The sequence below is a fragment of the Poromitra crassiceps genome (genome assembly GCF_964638095.1).
Source record: "Poromitra crassiceps genome assembly, chromosome: 2".
NCBI lineage: Eukaryota > Metazoa > Chordata > Actinopteri > Beryciformes > Melamphaidae > Poromitra > Poromitra crassiceps.
Genome location: NC_139624.1, coordinates 75,434,879 through 75,455,364, shown reverse-complemented (window position 1 = coordinate 75,455,364; position 20,486 = coordinate 75,434,879). Strand labels below are relative to the sequence as shown.

General features: G+C 42.8%; 2 protein-coding genes across 2 annotated transcripts in view; both read left to right on the top strand.

Annotated features, from left to right (window-relative positions):
* pkd1l1 (polycystin 1 like 1, transient receptor potential channel interacting) overlaps positions 1–12,056 on the top strand; it is a gene marked incomplete at both ends in the record, with an annotated part of 49,581 nt that extends 37,525 nt beyond the window's left edge. The window contains 20 exons of the mRNA XM_083663037.1: positions 442–548; positions 899–998; positions 1,172–1,300; positions 1,387–1,560; positions 1,693–1,873; positions 2,056–2,150; positions 2,267–2,763; positions 2,954–3,038; positions 3,269–3,457; positions 3,557–3,675; positions 3,829–3,939; positions 5,834–5,956; positions 6,327–6,561; positions 7,737–7,841; positions 8,696–8,839; positions 9,321–9,389; positions 9,813–10,031; positions 10,481–10,642; positions 10,890–11,054; positions 11,850–12,056. Coding sequence (XP_083519163.1) covers positions 442–548; positions 899–998; positions 1,172–1,300; positions 1,387–1,560; positions 1,693–1,873; positions 2,056–2,150; positions 2,267–2,763; positions 2,954–3,038; positions 3,269–3,457; positions 3,557–3,675; positions 3,829–3,939; positions 5,834–5,956; positions 6,327–6,561; positions 7,737–7,841; positions 8,696–8,839; positions 9,321–9,389; positions 9,813–10,031; positions 10,481–10,642; positions 10,890–11,054; positions 11,850–12,056 — 3,216 coding nt within the window. The remainder of the gene's footprint in view (positions 1–441; positions 549–898; positions 999–1,171; positions 1,301–1,386; positions 1,561–1,692; positions 1,874–2,055; positions 2,151–2,266; positions 2,764–2,953; positions 3,039–3,268; positions 3,458–3,556; positions 3,676–3,828; positions 3,940–5,833; positions 5,957–6,326; positions 6,562–7,736; positions 7,842–8,695; positions 8,840–9,320; positions 9,390–9,812; positions 10,032–10,480; positions 10,643–10,889; positions 11,055–11,849) is intronic.
* Positions 12,057–13,648: 1,592 nt separating this feature from the next.
* pdia4 (protein disulfide isomerase family A, member 4) lies at positions 13,649–19,802 on the top strand. The gene is made up of 10 exons (XM_083654622.1): positions 13,649–13,906; positions 14,472–14,658; positions 14,904–15,109; positions 15,215–15,353; positions 15,579–15,784; positions 16,450–16,608; positions 17,129–17,280; positions 17,668–17,824; positions 17,979–18,212; positions 18,751–19,802. Exons 1-10 carry the CDS (start codon positions 13,831–13,833, stop codon positions 19,164–19,166), a joined length of 1,932 nt encoding a protein of 643 aa, XP_083510748.1. The 5' UTR covers positions 13,649–13,830; the 3' UTR covers positions 19,167–19,802.
* The last annotated feature ends 684 nt before the right edge of the window (positions 19,803–20,486 follow it).

Here is a 20,486-nt window from a genome sequence, read left to right as displayed (position 1 = left end):
AGCTACAGCACTCTTCATTCTGAAATATCAACTCTAGAAATCATGTCGCTAACGAGCCTCAGTTCCCTTCTTTATACACAAACAACTGAGCTGCTCTGTGAGAATTCAACAGATGTTCTTTGATAACAAGTGTAAATATAACACCAACAACAATCCCTGGACACTGAGTAGGCTGGCAAAAGTAGGCAATAGAACTAGACTGTGAAAAACAATGTTTTTTTTATTTTTATTTTTTATAATATAACCCTTATAATGTACTGTATGATTTCAGGTCTTACATTAATTATAGTCTTGGCTAATGCTGCTGGTGAAGACTACATTGTAAAAACTGAATTTCAGCAGTAAATGGTCCCACAGCTTCTGATTCAATCAAACTAGTAGCAAAGACCACTATTTTTTTTTTACATCTTGACCTTTGTTTAATTTGTGTATGTTTATCAGGTTTACATTGTGCTATATGGGGAAGATGGGTCCTCACAGACTAGAGAACTACAAGTCCCAGAATGCACTCTATTCAGGAGGAACTCTCAAGACACATTTATACTCAGGTAATATTATTAGCATTGAGTTGAGCTCGAGCATTTTTCATCATGTTAAGTTATTTTATGTATCTTCATTCTTAATCACAAGTATCCCAATATAAACGGAGCTAACGGAAAAAAAACTATAGAATGAAAAGCATAAGATGTTCATTCATCTGTATATGCGCTGAATTTTATTTGGATTTCTCATGTTGAGGTTAAGATCTGTAATCTGTGTTGAAAACTACTTGCAACTACTACTTGTCTTGATTATTAATCAGGATTCTGAATAATTATACAGGTGTGCTTATAAATGTAGTCAGTGATGAAATCTTTGGAATCCTAATGTACGATAATGTCTGGTTCTGACTCCCCAGTGCACCAGACATCCTAGGTCCGGTGTGGGGGCTTCACCTCTGGCATGACAACTCTGGACCCTCTCCAAACTGGTACCTCAAACAAGTGGAGGTGTGTGAGGTAAGTGTCGTGTGTGTGTGTGTGTGTGTGTGTGTGTGTGTGTGTGTGTGTGTGTGTGTGTGTGTCTCCTTTCCTCCTATACCAGTCTACTTCTTCACAAATCTCAGTACAGAATCAGAGGTTTTTGCTTGGACTTTCTATGGGGACTGATCGTTTTTCTACTTTGAATGTAGGTGAATGGAGGGCATGTGATGGGACGCGCTTGGCTCTTCCTCGGTCAATGCTGGTTGGCTGTCAGCGAGAGTGACGGCCGGGTGGAGAGAAGGCTCAGGGTTTGCACTCAGGGAATTGGCTTTTCCAAGGTAAGACACATGCATACACAAACAAACCATGCATTTGAATCTTTGTAACCTACAATATGACCCTGTGTGTTTTTCTCCACCTGCAGTTGCTGTATCTCAAGCTATCTGACTACTTGGCTGACTTCCATCTCTGGATGTCTGTGTACAGCCGCCCCTCCACTAGCTCATTCACACACACTCAGCGGCTCAGTGTCTGTCTGCTGCTGCTGTTGGGGTACATATGTGTCAACACACTACTCATATCACAGATGGAGGACCAGGTAGGTCAACTATTGTGCATGTTAGCTGCTTGGCACCCAGTTAGCCTCAAAGTACTGCGTTTATCTGTGCACAGTTCTGCGTCACACTGCCCACAAAGCATCATTGATTGATTACTGGTCCCTTGATTGCAGTTGGCTTTTGAGCTGGGCCTTATCGATGTATCGGCTGTTTCGGTGACGACGGGCGTGTGTAGTGTGCTGGCAGTGTTGCCCGTGGCAACGATGATATCCTTCCTGTTCCGTTTGCGTGAGGTCAAGCTGATGAGGTCAGGAGTGAAGCTGGAAAGAAAGCCTGAAAATGAGTCTTTTGAAGGTGAGATTTGGACTGACATGGAATGAGTCGAGCTTCAGCACACAATTTCTCCTCTATCCCAAGAAGGGAGAATGAAAATGTCAACCTTATAGAAGAAGTTCATTTTCTCCTTCTTTCATACAATTTGGCATCTTTTCATCTTGTCTTGCCTCATCATCTCTGTGCTTGTCATGCCTCTCCAGATGCCATGTTAGTGAATGACAGTATATTGGAGTCCCATCTCTCTTGGAGCGGTCTTCAGCAGTGGGCGCAGGAAGCCTGGAGGAAGAAATACCAGGTTGCACCATATACAAAAATCTATGGATCTCTTATTGTGTCTCTGCCCCTGTCCCGCTCTCTAACAACATTTCTTCATCCCTATCTGGCATCTTACATCTATTTTGTTTTCTGTAGGGCGCAGACCTGCTCTCAGTGTCCACTGGGGATCTGGTGAATAAAGACAAAAGCGAAGAACCTGTCATCCAAAAAGATTTAGTCAGCAGGATGGAGGACACTCCTGAGATCCAGGACAATAGGGAACCGGCTCTCCAAGATCTGATTAGTGAGGGGAACAATGTTGACCCAGTACCTCAGGGAAAAGATAGGGATCTGGTAAGCCAGAGCAGCAGGAATAATGCAACACAGAAAGCTCTGTCAACAAATAGGAAGGATTTGAATCTAGTAACGCAGAAAGATCTGGTGAACAAAGATCTAGAGACAAATGGGGATTTAGTGAAGGATCCAGTCGCCCAAATGAAAGGCTCATCAGACTCTGACTTTGAGGACGGCAAGCGTTTGCTGTCAGGGAGAAGAGTCAGACCAAGACCTCACTGGTGTCTCCACCTGGCCTGGGCACTGTGTCTGCTGCTGTCCCTCTGCTGCCTGCTGCTCTCTGTACTGCTGGCAATAAGGTAGGGGGCATGAGATAACGTCCTGGGCCATCATGAAACTGTGTGAGGTCCTGAGTGTGAAGCCAGTGGAGCAGATCATGCTTAATTGATATGGTGTAATATAATATAGTATGCCATATCAGTCCTGTAATATAACATATCACATGTATTATATATTCTATATATCTCACTATAATTGTGTGTGTCTCAGGTTCACCAGCAGCAACGTCCTGCTCTGGATCCACTCCCTTTTCTTCTCCCTGATCACCTGTATCTTCCTCATCCAGCCAGCCATGGTAAACCCACCTAAACACTCAAACCTGATCCAAGCCCAACATATCAAATACCAACCAGTCTTAAATCACATGTTTTACTGAACAAATCTATTGTATAATTCCTAATCCCAAACTAATATTACCCACAACATGAACGTCATTAAATTTGAGCAACAACAAAAAACACACACACAAACAGCCAAGCACTATTCTTAGCCAGTCAACACTTTGCATTGTTCTGTTTTTCTCAGATACTTATAGTGGCAGTGATCGTGTCCTTGTGGTACAGGAAGAGGCCGGACTATTCTAGTTTCTCTGGTATCACTGGGTTTGAGATAGAGGCTTCAAAGCTGTGGAGCCAACATGGTGGTTATCGACCTGAAGAGCTCCAGTCCAGGCCATCTGCCTTCCCTCAGGAAGGATGCTCATACCTTGAAAGGGTATTGGCTATTCTATTCTATTCTATTCTATTCTATTCTATTCTATTCTATTCTATTCTATTCCTTAAGACCATTAAGCCAATTATTTTTGATTGACAGCTGCTTGTAACCCGTCAGCGAGCCCGGTACCTGCGTCTTGTGCGCCCGCCCACTCCAGCAGAGCTGAAGAAAACTCGGGAGAAGAAAAGAAAAGAAACTCTCATCCATAAAACACTCAGGTGTGTGTTTGCCTGTGTGTGTGTGTGTGTGTGTGTGTGTGTGTGTGTGTGTGTGTGTGTGTGTGTGTGTGTGTGTGTGTGTGTGCAAGCGTGCGTGTGCGTCTGTGTGTGCACGTCGAAATGAGACATTCTTTCTCACACTCTCTCATCCAGGGAGTTGTTTCTCAATGTATCCATGCTGGTTTTGTTACTGTGTCTAACCTACGACGGCTCCTTCAGTGACCATTACCGCCTCAACAAAGCTATCAGAATACAGTTCACAAGGTAACACATGAACATGCTCTCTCTCTCTCTCTCTCACACACACACACACACACACACACACACACACACACACACAAAGACAAACACACACACACACACACACACACACACACACACACACACACACACACACACACACACACACACACACACACACACACACACACACACTCCATAATCTTATTTTATCTTTACTTAGGGACCAACATAATCTATTTCTGTCCATCCAAACCCATGATGATTGGTGGAAGTGGACTCAGACCAGTCTGCTGAACATACTGTACAAGAAGTCTTCTGCTCCAACCAAGGTGAGCGGAGACAAGCTCTCCAGGGACTTTCCACACTTTCTCAATTTCTAAGCTTCTCTGGAAAGGATTCATCCACGGTCCAAATGACAAGATAACTTTAACTGAGTTTCAGTTTGGTAGGAATCACTTCACTTATGTAAAAAGTATAATAAAAGTAATAAAAGAAATGGTCAATGGACTTGTAGTTAGCTCTTAGCTAGTTTGTGATACATTGATTCGTTTCCACACATTAAAAGAACATTTGTCTTTGCCTAGGACTAGGCATGATGTTTGAAACATTCTTCACTGCTCCTCAGGTTGGTGCCATCCAAGAAACACACATTCTGATTGGAGAGCCAATCCTCTGGAAGAGTGAGGTTTCCAACTCATCTCAGTGTCAGGTAGCCCAACTGACATTATACTAGTATTATGTTCATAACCAGGTTACATGCAGTTTCATTATGTAGGATTAGACTACTTAACCTTTACTGACTCATTTGATTACAAACACTGGACATTATAATTAGTACTAGGCATCTCGCGTGCACAATGTGTCTGTCTCTCTCTCTCTCTCTCTCTCTCTCTCTCTCTCTCTCTCTCTCTCTCTCAAACAAACAAACAAACAAACAAAAATTTAAACAGAGCGAGAGAACAGAGAATGCACACATGCTCCCTTTTATAATATAAGGATTACTACTGAGTTATTATTATTATTATTATTATTATTATTATTATTATTATTATTATTATTATTATTATTATTATTATTATTATTACTGAACCAAGAATGATTGTGGTTTGTGATCGTAAAATAATCCAAAAGTGAAACACTGGATCAACCATCTTGAGTGATATATTTTTACCAATTACAATTACAATTTCAAGCAAATAATCAGTCACCTGTTATGCATTATATTTCGCCAGTTTCCTTCCTAGTTCTGGAAATATAATACTCCTCATAGAACAGCTGCTTTATATGCAGTCATATCCTCCAGCAGTGGGTGCCATTTCACCAATATTGGCCAGGGCCACAACTGAACCAATGCCACTCACTCCAGGGTTGGGTACAATTAATTTTCAATACACACAATTCAAGAAGGAATAAACAAAGGCTTAGTCCTTCCTGTGGCCGCCCCGGGTTCGAATCTGACCTGTGCCATTTGCCGCATGTCATCCTCTCTCTCTCCTTTCCTGTCAACCTACAGTGTCCTATCTAAAAGAATAAATACATCTTCAAATATTGAACTTTTGGGATGAAAATACTGTAATATCCATATCTATTTAGTTATGATCAATTGCAGTGACTATTTACATTTTGGATTGACGGAATTGAAAGCTCTGCCCTGATGCAGTCGATACTTGATAGTGATACTGGAGATACTCAACTAAGTTTCCTTATGCTACCACAGTATCACAGCTACTACAAATAATCTTTTGCATTTGCCTTTGACTTGATGGACTGTATCCTCCGACTGTGTGTTTGTAGGCGACTATTGACTTTGGTGTGTTTCTCTCCAGGCGTTGCAGGGTGTTGAGTTCATTTCTGCCCAGGTCTCTGGTGGGACGGCTGGCCGGGTCACAGACTGTCCTCCCCTCTTCTGGTTTAGGAGCAGAGATTTATTTTATCCGAGCTCCGCTCTCATCTTTCCCACGGCGGCGACTCAACAGATGTGTGGTCGTCTGGGCTGCTACTCAGGACCAAGCTCTACGGCTGGCCTCGGCCTCACGAGGTCAGATCCACACACACACGCACGCACGCACGCACGCACGCACGCACGCACGCACGCACGCGCACACACACACACACACACACACACACACACACACACACACACACACACACACACACACACACACACACACACTCATTTTACACTCTATTTAAGTGTTTGTATCTGTGTGTGTTTTTTTGTCAGCTTCAAGGTGGTTTTGTGCATATGGATTGAGCCTTGGTCATATAAGAAAAATATTTTCCAAATGGAGATCTCTATTGAAATAATTTCCTGTGAGATTAACTTTAATCCCCATCTGTGAAACCTGTTCTTTGTTCCTGACCAACGCGAACATCATCATTAACCAGATCTCCTCTACCCTCTCCAGGTCCGAGGCTGCGTCCAAACTAAAGTTCTTGATTTCAGGTGACTGGCTGGGCAGACGAACGGTGGCCCTGAAGGTCCAGATCACCTTGTACAGCCCTGCACCCAGTTTGTTCAGCAGTGTGACCTTGCTCACTGAGCAGAGCCCCACCGGTGTCTTACTGACCTCTGCCAAAGTCCAATCAGTTAGGATCTATCACACTCCGTCTGTATGGGGCTATGGCATTATGATCTGCCAGGTAAAAAAAATTAAACTATAATCAGCTTATGAATTAGGTCACATGGGCAACATACAGCCCTGCGGCCCGCGGGCGCCCCCTGTGTGGCCCGCGATGGAATTGCAAAAACATTTTTTTTTTTTTTTTTTTTTTACAGTGCACCTGAACGCAACATGCAAGATACCCGCTGAATAAGTGTCCAAATGTTCATGTCATTCTGGCCAATACTCTTCTGTTATAGCATTTCACTCTGGAATATGGAATATCTTTCAATAATATTTATGACTAAAAGGCTAAAAGTAATCTCATGTGTAAGAAATGACTGTTCTACATTGAAGTAGAAATTGAGCCACTTACTGATACTTATGCTTAAATTAACCCACTCATATTCTGGTTTATTTCAAGAAAAACATTTCGGCTAGTGGAAATTCTAATTGGCTGGTAACTTTAAAATCTAGCAGCCATATTGGCAGATGGTGAAAAAAGTTAATTTCAAGCCCTGCAGGGAGAGCAGGTGGTGACATAGGAGTGAGTGAGAAAAGGATCAAATATTGGTGGCTAAGACTGAATAATGATATCACAACTGTTAATTTAAAATTAGTTATTCCTTTAAACCTGCCTTCAAATGCCCAAAATGTTCAGCCCTCAGCAAAAACTGGTAGCGAGGACATTTTTTTGTGGCCCTCTCTATCATCAAAGTTGCCCATCCATGGGTTATGGCATGACAATATTTGTTCGGCCCCCGGCAACAATCTGGGTTTCTCATGTGGCCCCCCATGAAAAATAGTTGCCCACCCCTGAATTAGGTGCTAGTATGAGTAGGAGGACATCTGCCTTCCATAAGTTCAATATCCCTGCTATTTTCTTTTTAATAAGTATGACTATAATCCAAATAAGTGCGCACAAGGACTTGATTTAAATGATAAGACTGTATATTTTGCTGACATATGACATGGCTAATGAGATTTTGGGCCAGCTTTTTGTCAGTTAGCTTTTTGTTAGATAGCGTTGACTCCTATGAATCCCTACAAAATAGCCACTATCTCAGTATCTCAGTAATGGAAATAGCCAGAGGTATGAATTCCTATTAGGACAAGAAAGTCACACATTTGGTAATTGGAGTAAAACTTCAGGATGTTTTCTTGATTGGTCGAGAGGCTTGAAGGTTCACCATGTTTCCTCGTCCTCCCCTTCAGCTCCTCTTCCTCCTCTTGTCTCTGCTGCAACTCTGTCGCCAAGCGCACTCTGTCGGGCAGCAAGGGCTGATGGGATATTGGAGGACACCCTGCAACTGGCTGGAGGTGAAAAAGTTACAGTATCATTAGTCTAGTAGTGTGTACACGTGTACACAAACACACACATACACACAGAGGCACAAATGCACACAAACAAGATCGCAGTGACCTAGCTGAAAGGGCAAACTGGTCTTTAACAAACAAACCAGTCAAATAAGTCACAGGGGAAAAGTATCTGAAGGGCATGGTGGTCAATGAAATGTTACTGGTTTTATATATATATATAAATATAAATATATATATATATATATATATATATATATATATATATATATATATATATATATATATATATATATATATATATATATATATATATATATATATATATATATACAGTATACATACAGGGCTCAGTGGTAGAGCTGTCGCCTCACAGTCAGAAGGTCCTGAGTTCGATTCTCGCCTGGGACACTGTGGGCGCTGTGGTTGTGTTCCCCCCATATCTTCAGTGCCCACTGCCCAGGAGGGGTATCTCGTCGTAAGGGCCTTTCTGTCTGTGTGGAGTTTGCATGTTCTCCCCGTGCTCCCCCAGGGGGTTCCTCCGTATATAACCCCCCCCACTAAAAACATGCAGAAGATCAGATCGTCATCGTCATCCGACCAGTGACGACAACACCCGAAGTTGGTCCCCGGGCGCTGTACGAGAAAGCGACCACTGCTCCTGGCCTGCCCCCCGGAGGAAAGGACAAGCCAGGATGGGTCAAATGCAGAGGACAAATTTCACCGTGTGCTTGTGGCCATTCATGTGTTGATGTGTGATCGTGTGACAATAAAAGACGGGCTTGTCCGTCTGAAATCGTGTTTTTTTTATACTGTACATGCAGTATAACCCCCCCTCTCTCTCTCTCTCTCTGCAGGTCAGTCTGCTGACAGTAATCATCGTGTACTGTGTTTATTACATCTGTCACTCCATTATTACCCTGGAGGTTGTGGACCTGCTGCAGAGACACGACTACAGAGGAGGACACGTCGATGTCAGCCTCCTGGCTGTCTGGGAACAAGTGAGAGAGAGGGAGGGAGGGAGGGAGGGAGGGAGGGAAGACGAGAGTGAGAGAACAAGAGATGAGAGGGAGGTAGAGAGAGAAAGGAAAACTAATATTTACTCTTGAGTAACAGTTCAGTGTATGTCCTGCTTCATGTTTAGTTTATAATGGCTTGAATAGGCCAGGTCTGAGTAATTTATTGATATAACATTACCAAAACAACTTTTGCATTTAACATGCCATACACTACTTTTTAAGAAGACACACTATCCTATTATATCCTACTATGCTATTATAATGAGGAAAACTGTATGTCTGTCTGCATCCATTTATCAACACTTGAGTTGCTTTTAGAGATTTTTTAGGCATTGATGCTGAGGATGATGACAATGACTGATGATGATGATGATGGCCATGTCCTTTGTGTCTGCAGCATATCCGTACACTGCGTGGCGTGATGCTCTTCCTCCTCTCTGTGAGGTGTGTGTCTGTGTTGAAGGTGAACAGGACCATGGCTACATCTGTTACAGTCTTCACACAGTCACTCTCCAGCCTCTTCTGGCCAATGGTACTGTATAAACACACAGTACCACACAGTGAGAATGATAATACTCCTTTGTCATTGACATTATGAAAGGCCTTCATTCCAAATCAATCTACAATCAATTTGAGAGAAAAGAATGTGTTAAATGATATTAAATAGTCACAATTATATTATATTATATTATATTATATTATATTATATTATATTATATTATATTATAAACAAGATTATGGAGAGGTTATGTGCGTACATGGTAAGGGTCTGTCTTTGCTCAAGATTAGTTTTGAGATATGAGTGTCCCACACACGTGATACTGATGCGATTTTTTTTAACCCATTCAAAAAACATGTTCTCAAATCTGCTGCAGCCATATTAAATACTGTTTACAGAGCTATTTCTTATCAAAATGTCAGAAGTGCTAATAATCCGGCCCTCCTGGTGTTACAGGTGTCAGGAATTCTCCTGTTGGTGGCGCTGTCCTGTGTGGGGAACCTGCTGTTCATACAAAGGTCCCATGCGTTCAGCTCCCTTCAGACCCTGCTGTCTCACAGCCGGGGCCTCAGGGCCGCCAGGGGCCTCTTCCTCTCGGGACGCGGGGCTCCTAGCAGCTTCTCAGATATTGTCTACCCTCTCTCTCTCATCTTCTCTGTGGTGTGGACAGCAGTGGTATGAACATTTCTGATTCTTCTTCTTTTTTGTAAAAAGGAAATGTAATCGGTTGTAGCATTTATTTAAACACTCATAGCAAAAGAAAAAACTGAAGAAAACAATATCATCATGTAAAAACTTAAAACTAGGTACAAAAGCAGTTACATTCTCATTTGAACATATCTGCCATCAATGCTTTACTCACTCAACGGTGTCAGACGTGAGTTTAAAACCATTCTAGACAGCCAGATTGTGAGTGAATGAATATATGAGAGAATGGATGATTTCTGCATAATGATGCTTGAATGAATTGGGGTGTTGAGTGGATGGATGAATGAGCTATGCCCTTAAATATGTCCCTTGGTTGTCATTCTTTGTAGAAGTGCCTGCTATACATTCGTACATGGACTAATGAGTAGAGATCCAGCTATCTATGATGTTCTAACAGCCATCTCTCTTCCTCCCAGGTGATGTGTGTGGTGTCTTCGTTGGTCAGAGTTGCCAAAAGAGCTCACTGTAGGAGAGATGTCTTCACTCTGACAGAGACAGCCACCTACATCAGACGCAGGGTTTCTGCGTTCACTGGCCAGCGTAGACCAAGATGGACAGAGAACCACAGTGGGAGGAAGGTGAGAAAATGCCTACTTAAACAGCGAACAAACTACTTTGAATACGAATAATAACTAGAAATATTGCGCGCTGTTCTGAGCATGCGCAGTTGAGCCCTCCTCCTTATATAGTGAGATATATATGTATAGAATTTTTTTAAATCAACATATTGTCAAATAAATTGTGATATCTTGGTATAATTACAGTAAACAGATGAGACCATGGACAAGACGATCTCAAGCCATTTGTTTTTCCTTGTATTTTTAGAACTACTACCTCGAGGAGTTTGAAAGCCTGGTGGATGAGCTCTTGTTCAGGCTCAACGCACTCTCCGGCAGCTTGCACCACACTCTGCCACCCGAGGCCCATCGCTACAGAGAGGACAGTCCCTCCACCTGCCCCACACAGAAGCCCTGCAGTGTGGACACACAGGTGAGCAGGCCTGGGGTGAGACACAGACATCCAGAAAAAGATTCAGACACATGCATAAAGCACAATAGACCCTTTTCACGGGGGGCATTTTGTGTCGAAAAGGCCGAATAAACACAGGTGCAAGCAAAACATTAATGAGGGTTTCCAAATTCCAATCATGGAAGTAGGAAACCCTCATTAGTGTTTTGCTTGCACCTGTGTTTAGCCTGCCTTTTCGACACAAAATGGCCCCCATGAGAAGGGTCTATAGCACACAAGCAGCTTATATTGCTGTTTGAACACTGTTTCTGTTTACAGTGCTTTGTAAAGACACACATGACAGAAGAGACGATAGCAAATTACCACACAGACATCAGTGATCTCTGTCTGCCAAGCCATGAAGAACACTCACCTGCATCTCACCTGTTCAGGTAATAAAGTTAGACCAGCATTTATTGAGCCTATAGAGAAAAATCCTTACATTTAAAAAAATTATATGAATTTCACTTTTTACTGCTACAAAATCTTTACATGGCAATTTATTCCAGCACCACCAGGTCTCAGCTTGAATTGGAGACAGTGCAATTCCTACAGCAACAAGGCCAGAGCAAAGACAGTAGTCTCTCCTTAGACACCATCAGTATTCCTCTGCAAGCTGAAGCAAGATATGAAGGAAATACAGCAACATCTAAAGCTCCTCCAACAGACAGACAGCTCCAGCCTTCATCAAGGGGACAAAGCTGCCTTTCCCTCCTGGGGTCAGTTTGGACACCAGATCACCGGCCCAGTAAGCGGTCAGCGCCTGCATCGCTCCAGAGTGATGTTCTGCAGAATCAAACCAGCCAGTGGACTACGACCACTGACAGCTGTTGTTGGTTAAGTAAAAAGGATTACAGGGGTCTCAGTAAGGGTGGGACAGACTCTAACTTAGGCAGTCAGGCCGCCAGGTACACATGTACAGAGGTAGTGGTGGAGGTTCTGGTCCATGAGAAGCCTTGGAGTGGAGAGATGGGGAAACAGTGATCCATCCGGAGAGCCACAGCTGGAGCCAGTCTGACAGTGCTGGGACAGTGCAAGTGATTAGCGAGAGGATCTTAAAAGTCTAGGTTGTGAGGATTCCTACCATGTATCATCTCAATCATCTTTAGTTGAAATTGGCTAAGTGCTGTCTGTCTGTGGGCTTGGTGTCAGTCACAATTTGTGATGGAAGTGATGTCATCAGTGATTGAGCAATTGTGATGTCATCAGTGATGTCATAATGGCGCAAAGTTGCATGATGGTGCCTAGGTGGGTGGGTGGTGTCTGTCTTTCTGTCACGATTTTGGGATCCCGCAGACCGGGCGATTTCCATAACTGCAACCATGATGCATCATCTCCAGAGTCTCCACCATAGGAATCGACAGCACATAGCGAGATTACTAGTATTTTATAAGTGGGTCCACCATCTCTTGCTATAGGCATCCACTTTTGTCAAATAACTATTTGTTGGGTCACATTTTACTTGAATTTTCTGTGTTTGACTGATTTTGTCTTGCACATCAGAGCCAGTGGGATTATCTTAAAATGCAAACAGATTGCACACCGCAGGCAGACTGAGGTGGAACCTCAAAGAGCCTGAAAGGATTTTTTTCTAAATATTGCCCTCGGTTACTTTGCTCTATAAATATTTGTTATTACCGTTGCTACACCGTGACACTTATAGGACATGACTGTGAGAGGTAAAGGGGCTGTGTAACTAACTACGGTATATTGTTTTGTGTCATAACCGATCACAGATGTGTGGACTTTTTTCAGTTTTCACTCAAGCCATCATGTAAGCTATCATTAGCTGAACGAACAGTGTTTCAATAAAGACTTTTCAGAGTGTGCACTGAAATTGCATGACTGACCGCATCAGAGCAAGCAGTAAGGAGAGGATTCAAAAGTTAGAGGGTAGGGACAGAGGTGGTGTTATTTTCATATCAATGTTACCAGGCCCACATAACAGTACTGATGATTGATACAACTAGCATCTTTTGGGGTCTATTTTTAGATATATTACTGTGTGTGTGCAACTACTTTGGAATCGTTTTTGAACCTAGTAGGGCTTCAATGTCTTGCACTAGGAAACTTTGACAGGACACAAGTTTGTTAATGGTGTGGTGGTGTGGTTCTCAATGTGGGGGTTCCAGGGGGTCCCCAGCAAAAAAGGCGAATATTTTATTTGAACTATAATGCCATCCATAACTAACATAATGACAGAATGTCACTTTCTGTAATAAAACATTTAAAGCAAAAAATATTTTCAGATGGGGGGACCTGGACAAAATCAAATCAAATGGGACCTCATTTGATGGCCCTAAAATCTATACTAAATTAAGGGTCCGTGATGTGAAAAAAGTTGAGAATCACTGCTTCGCCACTAGCTCACACACACGTAGTAGGCTACTGTCAGACTGAGGTGACAGGTCCCTTGAAAAGTCTCCAAGAAGCAAACAATGAGCCCAACTAGCCAATGGCAGTTTCCAACGTACACTATTGAGGAATTGAGTGGCGAAATACCATTGGAGGACGGCTGCTGATGAGGACCAATCAGAACGTGGCAAGTCATACAAGTTCCAGGCGGAGGAGGTACGTGCGTGCTTTCAGTAGTGTTTAGTTTGTATGAAACTAAAGAGTGAAGACACTTATCACCACACATCAGTATTGACCCCACTCAACTGACTACACAGCTGCTAATCAGTATTTACATGACAGCCATTAGCGTTATTAGCTAGCCGGCTACATCGCATGAGACTGACCGCATCATCTCTTGACAATGAGGAAGGTTGCACTGCTGCTGATTGTGCTGCTTGGCGTTGCACATTTTGCAACTGTCGTCAGATGTGAAGATGGTGAGTGTCGCCTCTTTTGCAAGCTTATGGAGTTACTGTATGAGCGAGGAACTGTGATAAACATTGCGACCACTGACGCAATGGTAGTTCAAACTAACGTTAGCTGTGTTCGCTAAATACTCTGCTAGTCCTGTTGTTAGCATGCTAGCTAATAGAACGAGCTAGTAAACGTTAACATGGTTGTCATGGTCAAGTGAGTTACACAAATCACAGTCTATGACACAAATGGTGCAGACCGTGTTAACACTTGGCAGCAGGCCTGTCATAAAGTATTATCTCTATCATATTATCCGGGTTTGCCTTCACTACTAGCTAACAGGATGCATGTTGGTGAGCAAGACCCATAGTAACGTTACCTGACTTATTTTAAAATAACTCTTTGCATCTCTTAGGTGTGGCAAAGAGCTCATTGAAAATAAGTCGGGTAACGTTACAGTCTTGCTCACTAACATGCATCCTGTTGGTAGTGAAGGCAAACGGAAAAGCCTCTTAGTAGCAAGTAGCATTTTGATTGGAGAAACGTTAAAATGGCTTATATCTTTATTTCTTTCGTTCCTTGTGTAAGATGTTGCAGAGGAGAAGGAGGAGGAGACGACTGACGATGAAGATAGTGATAGTGATGGTGAAGAGGAGGAGGATGAAGATGATGGGACGGTGAAGGAAGAGAATGGAGTGCTGGTTCTCACAGACGAGAGCTATGATACTTTCATGGAGGGCAAGGACACAGTGCTGATTGAGTTTTATGCTCCATGGTAAGTTTTTACATCCTCAGCTAGAGGAATCTACCATGATCATGACGAGCTAAACCTGCTTAACTTGACATTGTGGCTTGTTGAAAAATGCAACCTGATGAGGATCTGTCACATCTTAAAATGATATAGCTTTTAGGATTTTAAGTCCCACCATATTTACAAACATATTTTAAAGTTATGACTCTTTTCCCACGTCCTTGTCAACTTCATAATTTGTGGATCTTTCTGGATTCTTTGCTTCTCAGGTGTGGCCACTGCAAACAGTTTGCCGGAGAGTATGAGAAAATCGCTCAGACTCTCAAGGAGAATGACCCGCCTATACCTGTGGCCAAGGTGGATGCCACCAAGGCCACTGAGGTGGCGAGCAAGTTCGACATTTCGGGCTATCCCACCATCAAGATCCTGAAGAAGGGGGAAATTGTGGAATACAATGGAGCCAGGGCAGTGGAGGGTAGGAGAGATGCAGAACAAAATGGGATGTGTACCTGTCCTCTTTCCAAAAAGAATAGCTATCAAAGCCATTGTGGATAATGTGGTAAATGCCTGTTTGTTGCAGCTATTGTGGCCCGGGTGCTGGAGGTGGCTCAGCCAGATTGGAAGCCGCCGCCTGAGGCCACGCTGGTGCTGACCAAGGACAACTTTGATGAGACTGTTAACAACGCCGACATCATCCTGGTGGAGTTCTACGCTCCATGGTCAGTCATCACTGGAAATGGCATGAAATACTATCAGTACAAGTAGCAGCTCAAAGCAATGTTTTGCCATCAGCTGTAGCTGGAAAGTGGAAATTGGTTAATCTTAAGTTATTTCACTATCAATACTGGTTTTGTTGGCTTAAAAGTGAGTTTTGACTCTCTATTGCAACTCTTAAGAATATTGAAGCTTCCCTAATCAATGGCTTGTTTTAATTGGACCTTCAGGTGCGGACACTGTAAGAGCTTGGCCCCAGAATATGAGAAGGCAGCCAAGGAGCTGAGCGAGCGCACCCCTCCCATTCCTCTGGCCAAGGTGGACGCCACCATTGAGACAGAGCTCGCCACACGCTTCGAGGTGACCGGCTATCCCTCCCTCAAGATGTTCAGGAAGGGCAAGATCTTTGAATACAATGGACCCAGAGAGCAGCATGGTAGGTCATGTATCATGTAGGAGCGATCCCAGTGTTACTGATGGAATAGGCTCAATGTATACATGTGATGCCACCTCTAAGGGTTCACGTCCAACCTTGCCACTCACATTTCTGTTTTTCACTGCATGCTAAGGCGGTTATGTGTGTGTGCATAGTAGGGCTGCATGATATGCAAAAAAAAAAACTGACAGATATTGAGATGCAATTTTAGTGGGAATGGTCATTTTTGCATTTCATTTTCACTGAAAAAAATAAAAATGTGATGTGATTTTTACTGGGATCTGTACCAAACAAGCATGTTCCCTTACATCTGGATAATAGGATTTTGTAGGCTGCTGGCATCTCTGTCGCACCACAATGCTTCATTTAATATAAAGATTAGTGAAGTGTTAATTAACAATTGATGATGGTTAATGGTATGTTGTTGTGACACATTTGACCTTGATCAAATAATAATTGCAGGCTCTTGCGATTTGGATATTGCACTCACTTGAGTCACTTCGCCATTGCAATTTTGATTGTGATTCGATTCATTGTGCAGCCCTACCTGTGTGTGTGTGTGAGTGAGAGAGAGAGAGAGAGACTGCACATTTCAAGTCCCCTTTTCTGATTCAAAGACTGTCGCTGACCTACACGTGTGTGTGTGTGTGTGTGTGTGTCTCTAGGCATTGTTGAGTACATGGGTGAGCAGGCAGGTCCTCCCTCTAAGAAGTTGCAGACAGTGAAACAGGTGCAAGAGCTCATCAAGGACAGTGATGATGCTGTCATCGTGGGGCTGTTCTCCAGTGAGCAGGATGCAGCCTTTGAGATCTACATTGAGGCCTGTAAGTACACAACACTACAATTGGTGTGTCTAAAGCAGTGGTTCCCAACCATAGCTAAGTAGGGTCACCTGGAATTCAAATAGGGTCGCCTGATTTTTCTTTTTCTTTTTTTTTACACACCAGACCCAATTTAATACTACTGAAGATGATTAGGGTCACTTGAGATTTTTTTTTAAATTTTAGTTCTGAGTTTAAAGTGATCATCTCTAAGATTTCAGCTTTGTTCTCTTGGGTGACACCTATGGCGATGAGTGGTAATTGCAGGTGTTGCATTATGTGACATTACTAATTAATTGAGTCAGAATTCTGCGGAGAAAAAGATGCATAGTATGTGACATCACTGACGATGTCACTGATGACATTATCAATGGTGTGCCGGAATTTGAATGTCGCGGGTCCCTAGATTTTTGCGACGTCAAAATAGGGTCATAAGCCAAAAAAGGTTGGGAACCCCTGGTCTAAAGCAACGTAGCAAAAAGGTCATCTTTGAGCCAATCGACTGTACGTGTCCGTCTGTCAGGTAATACACTGAGGGAAGACTTCACTTTCCGCCACGCCTTCAACTCGGATGTGGCCAAACTGCTCAAGGCCTCCCCCGGGCAGATCGTCATGGTTCAGCCCGAAAAGTTCCGCTCCAAGTACGAGCCAGAGTCACATACGCTCACTGTGAAGGTATTTCCCTCATTTTTATCTTTTCTTCCCGTCACTCGCTGTCACTTTCCAGCTGCACGGTGAAACACAGAGGCTGGGTGATGAGGCCAGAGCCTTGTAATTACTGTCACTAGCAGAAAAATGTTGCTGCCAAATGAAAACATCTCTGCAGAAAGTTGACTTAAAAAAAATGTCAGCTATTCTCCCTCTCTTTCGTCTGTGGCTTTCAGTGCATATAAAAAAAAATCACGTGGAGTTTTGAACAGATTTGGTGGGTTATGAAACTCTGAATGGGCTTTCAGTTTGGTTAAAATGCAAAATGAAGCGATAAGGTTCTTTCCTGACAACAGCAAAAAGAGTCTCTTTAGTTTCAGATACATAACTTGCATTGATTTCTTCCTCATGTAGGACTCCACGCCAGTGTCAGAGGTGCAGGAGTTCTTTCAAAAGCATGTGGTTCCTCTGGTGGGTCATAGGAAGCAGAGCAATGGCCTGAAGCGCTACACCAAAAGGCCACTGGTGGTCGTGTATTATGGCATCGACTTCAGTTTTGACTACAGGATTGGTGAGTTTCTCTGATGGTTGAAAATATGTTCAACACACCAACATTTACTCCCACCACCAACTACAATAATGTGATTTTCAAATAATCACCAACACCTGTTATTAAGTACATCTTTGTAACACATCTCCTTACTCTTTGTTTCTCCTATTCATAGCCACTCAATTCTGGAGGTCCAAGGTGCTAGAGGTGGCCATGGATTTCCCAGAGTACACCTTTGCCATCGCTGACGAGGAGGACTACTCTGACGAGCTGAAGGGCCTGGGCCTCAGTGAGAGTGGAGAGGAGGTCAATGTGGCCATCTTGGCAGAGGGAGGCAAGAGATTTGCCATGGAGCCCGAGGAGTTAGACTCTGACGTGTTGAGAGACTTTGTTATGGCCTTCAAGAAAGGTGCGTCATATAGTTTGTGTCCTTACAAAGTTGTACATTTTGAAGGGTGACATGATGTCAATGCAGCACCAAGCGCAGGTCTTATTTGAGTTGTGATGTTGCAAGTGTAGTTTCTCACATGACAAATTACTTCTCTTCAGTAGAGTTGCACCATTTCAACAATATTTGGGTCTGAAAAACAAATGTGTTCATGTCCAGACTCCAGGTCTTACATTTTACAAAGGTTGGGGGGCGGGGGGTGAGGATAAAGGCTCGTTCAATCTTCATACACCATTATATACACAGTGATGTCTGGTATGAACAATAATCTTCAGCTATGCAGCGATATGACCTAGTTGACATATTGCCCGGCCACTGTCACCATACATAATACTGAACACTGACCAATCTAGTCAACAAAATAAAAACTAGTTGTCTGGAAAAAATTGGCGTGCAAAATGTGTAGGAAACCTGAAGGGTGCACTTTGCTCACCATTCACACTGAATCTAAAATCACAATTTCTCAGAATGTATTTTGTGCATGTGTCCCAATCCACAGGCAAGCTGAAGCCCATCATCAAGTCCCAGCCAGTGCCAAAGAGTAACAAAGGAGCAGTGAAGGTGGTGGTGGGCAAGACCTTCGATGAGATCGTCATGGATAACAAGAAGGACGTCCTCATCGAGTTCTACGCCCCGTGGTGCGGCCACTGTAAGAAGCTGGAGCCTGACTACGTGGCTCTGGGCAAGAAGTACAAGGGGGAGAAGAACCTGGTGATTGCCAAAATGGATGCCACGGCCAATGACGTGCCCAACGAGAACTACAAATTGGAGGGCTTCCCCACGATATACCTCGCCCCCAGCAACAGCAAGCAGGCCCCCATCAAATTCGAGGGCGGCGACAGAACACTGGAAGGGTTCAGCAAGTTCTTGGAAGAACACGCCACGACGCTGTCACAGAACAAAGATGAACTTTGAGAGTTTCTCTCTCACCACGTAGCTAAGAACTCTTAGTTACCATGCTAGCGCAGAGTCTTCTGGGAGGGTGAAGGAAGGGAGGGCAGCAGAGGAGAAGGGTGTTACTGAGTTGCTGTGATTACAATGTTCAATCGTTGTTTTAGTTTCTGTTCATACCAAGAGATTCTGCTTTCTTCTGTTTCTAAAAGCATGTAAGCACTATTGGAGATTTAAGTCTTTTTAAATAAAACTTAAAATGATGGCTCTTTTTTGGCCAGCACTGAAGTGAGGCTACTGGTGTAAAATGATTTATTTTCTTATTACCTGCTTATTAAGGTTGTAATGGAGCATATGACACCGGTCAACTTGGAACATGATTGAGAAACAGCAGAGACGTGCAACACCCACTGCCCCCTCACAAATCTGCCAAACCCCGGTTAAGCCCCCTCAAACATTTTAGTGTCTTTTTTATTTTTAAATAAACAAATGTTTAAAGTTAATAACCAGTCATTCTTGATTGATTGATTGAATTTATTTGATAAAAAAGATACTATACAACTGCCCAGCAGGAATACATACATTTAAGAAAATTGAGGATGAAAACAATAAAACATCAGGGACCATGTTGGAAATAAGTGTTTACACTTTTACATGCTATCCCTTGGATCTTTTATTGTCTCTATATCCATGAATAAAGTCAATCAATCAAAAGACTTATTTCCATTGTGGACTTTTTCTTACCCTGATATTAACCTAACCAATCATCACTCCTCATGCCTAAACCCAACCAATCATCACTCCTCATGCCTAAACCCAACCAATCATCACACTGCATAAATAAACAGTGTTTATGTCTATGGGATATAGATGTGATAGAGATATATCTCTATGAGATATAAAAGTGATAGAGATAGACACTGTTTATCTCTATGGGATTTAGATTGCATAGAGATTTATCTCTATGGGATATAGATGTGATAGAGATAAGCACGGCTTTTTCCATTGTGGACTTTTTCTTACCCTGATATTAACCTAACCAATCATCACTCCTCATGCCTAAACCCAACCAATTATCACTCATCATGCCTAAACCCAACCAATCATCACTATGTCTAAACCTAACCAATCACTCCTCATGCCTAAACCTTTGCATGTGAAAGTTTTTATCATTGCCTTGTGGTCACTTGTAGTGTAGTATTATAGCTATATATATGTTTTTATATTCTGCCAAATTCATTTGAAAACTAAATTTATTTTGAATGTGCTGTGTGCCATATCTGATTTTATTTGGGGGCGGGAGACTTCATTATAAAGTAACTGAAGTCATGAAAAGCGGTTATT

Coding starts and splice junctions, on each gene's coding strand:
- pdia4 (XM_083654622.1), top strand. CDS start 13,831: ATGAGGAAGGTTGCACTGCTGCTGATTGTGCTGCTTGGCGTTGCACAT. Junction 15,354..15,578: donor GTGGAGTTCTACGCTCCATG/GTCAGTCATCAC, acceptor TTGGACCTTCAG/GTGCGGACACTGTAAGAGCT. Junction 16,609..17,128: donor TGAGATCTACATTGAGGCCT/GTAAGTACACAA, acceptor TCCGTCTGTCAG/GTAATACACTGAGGGAAGAC.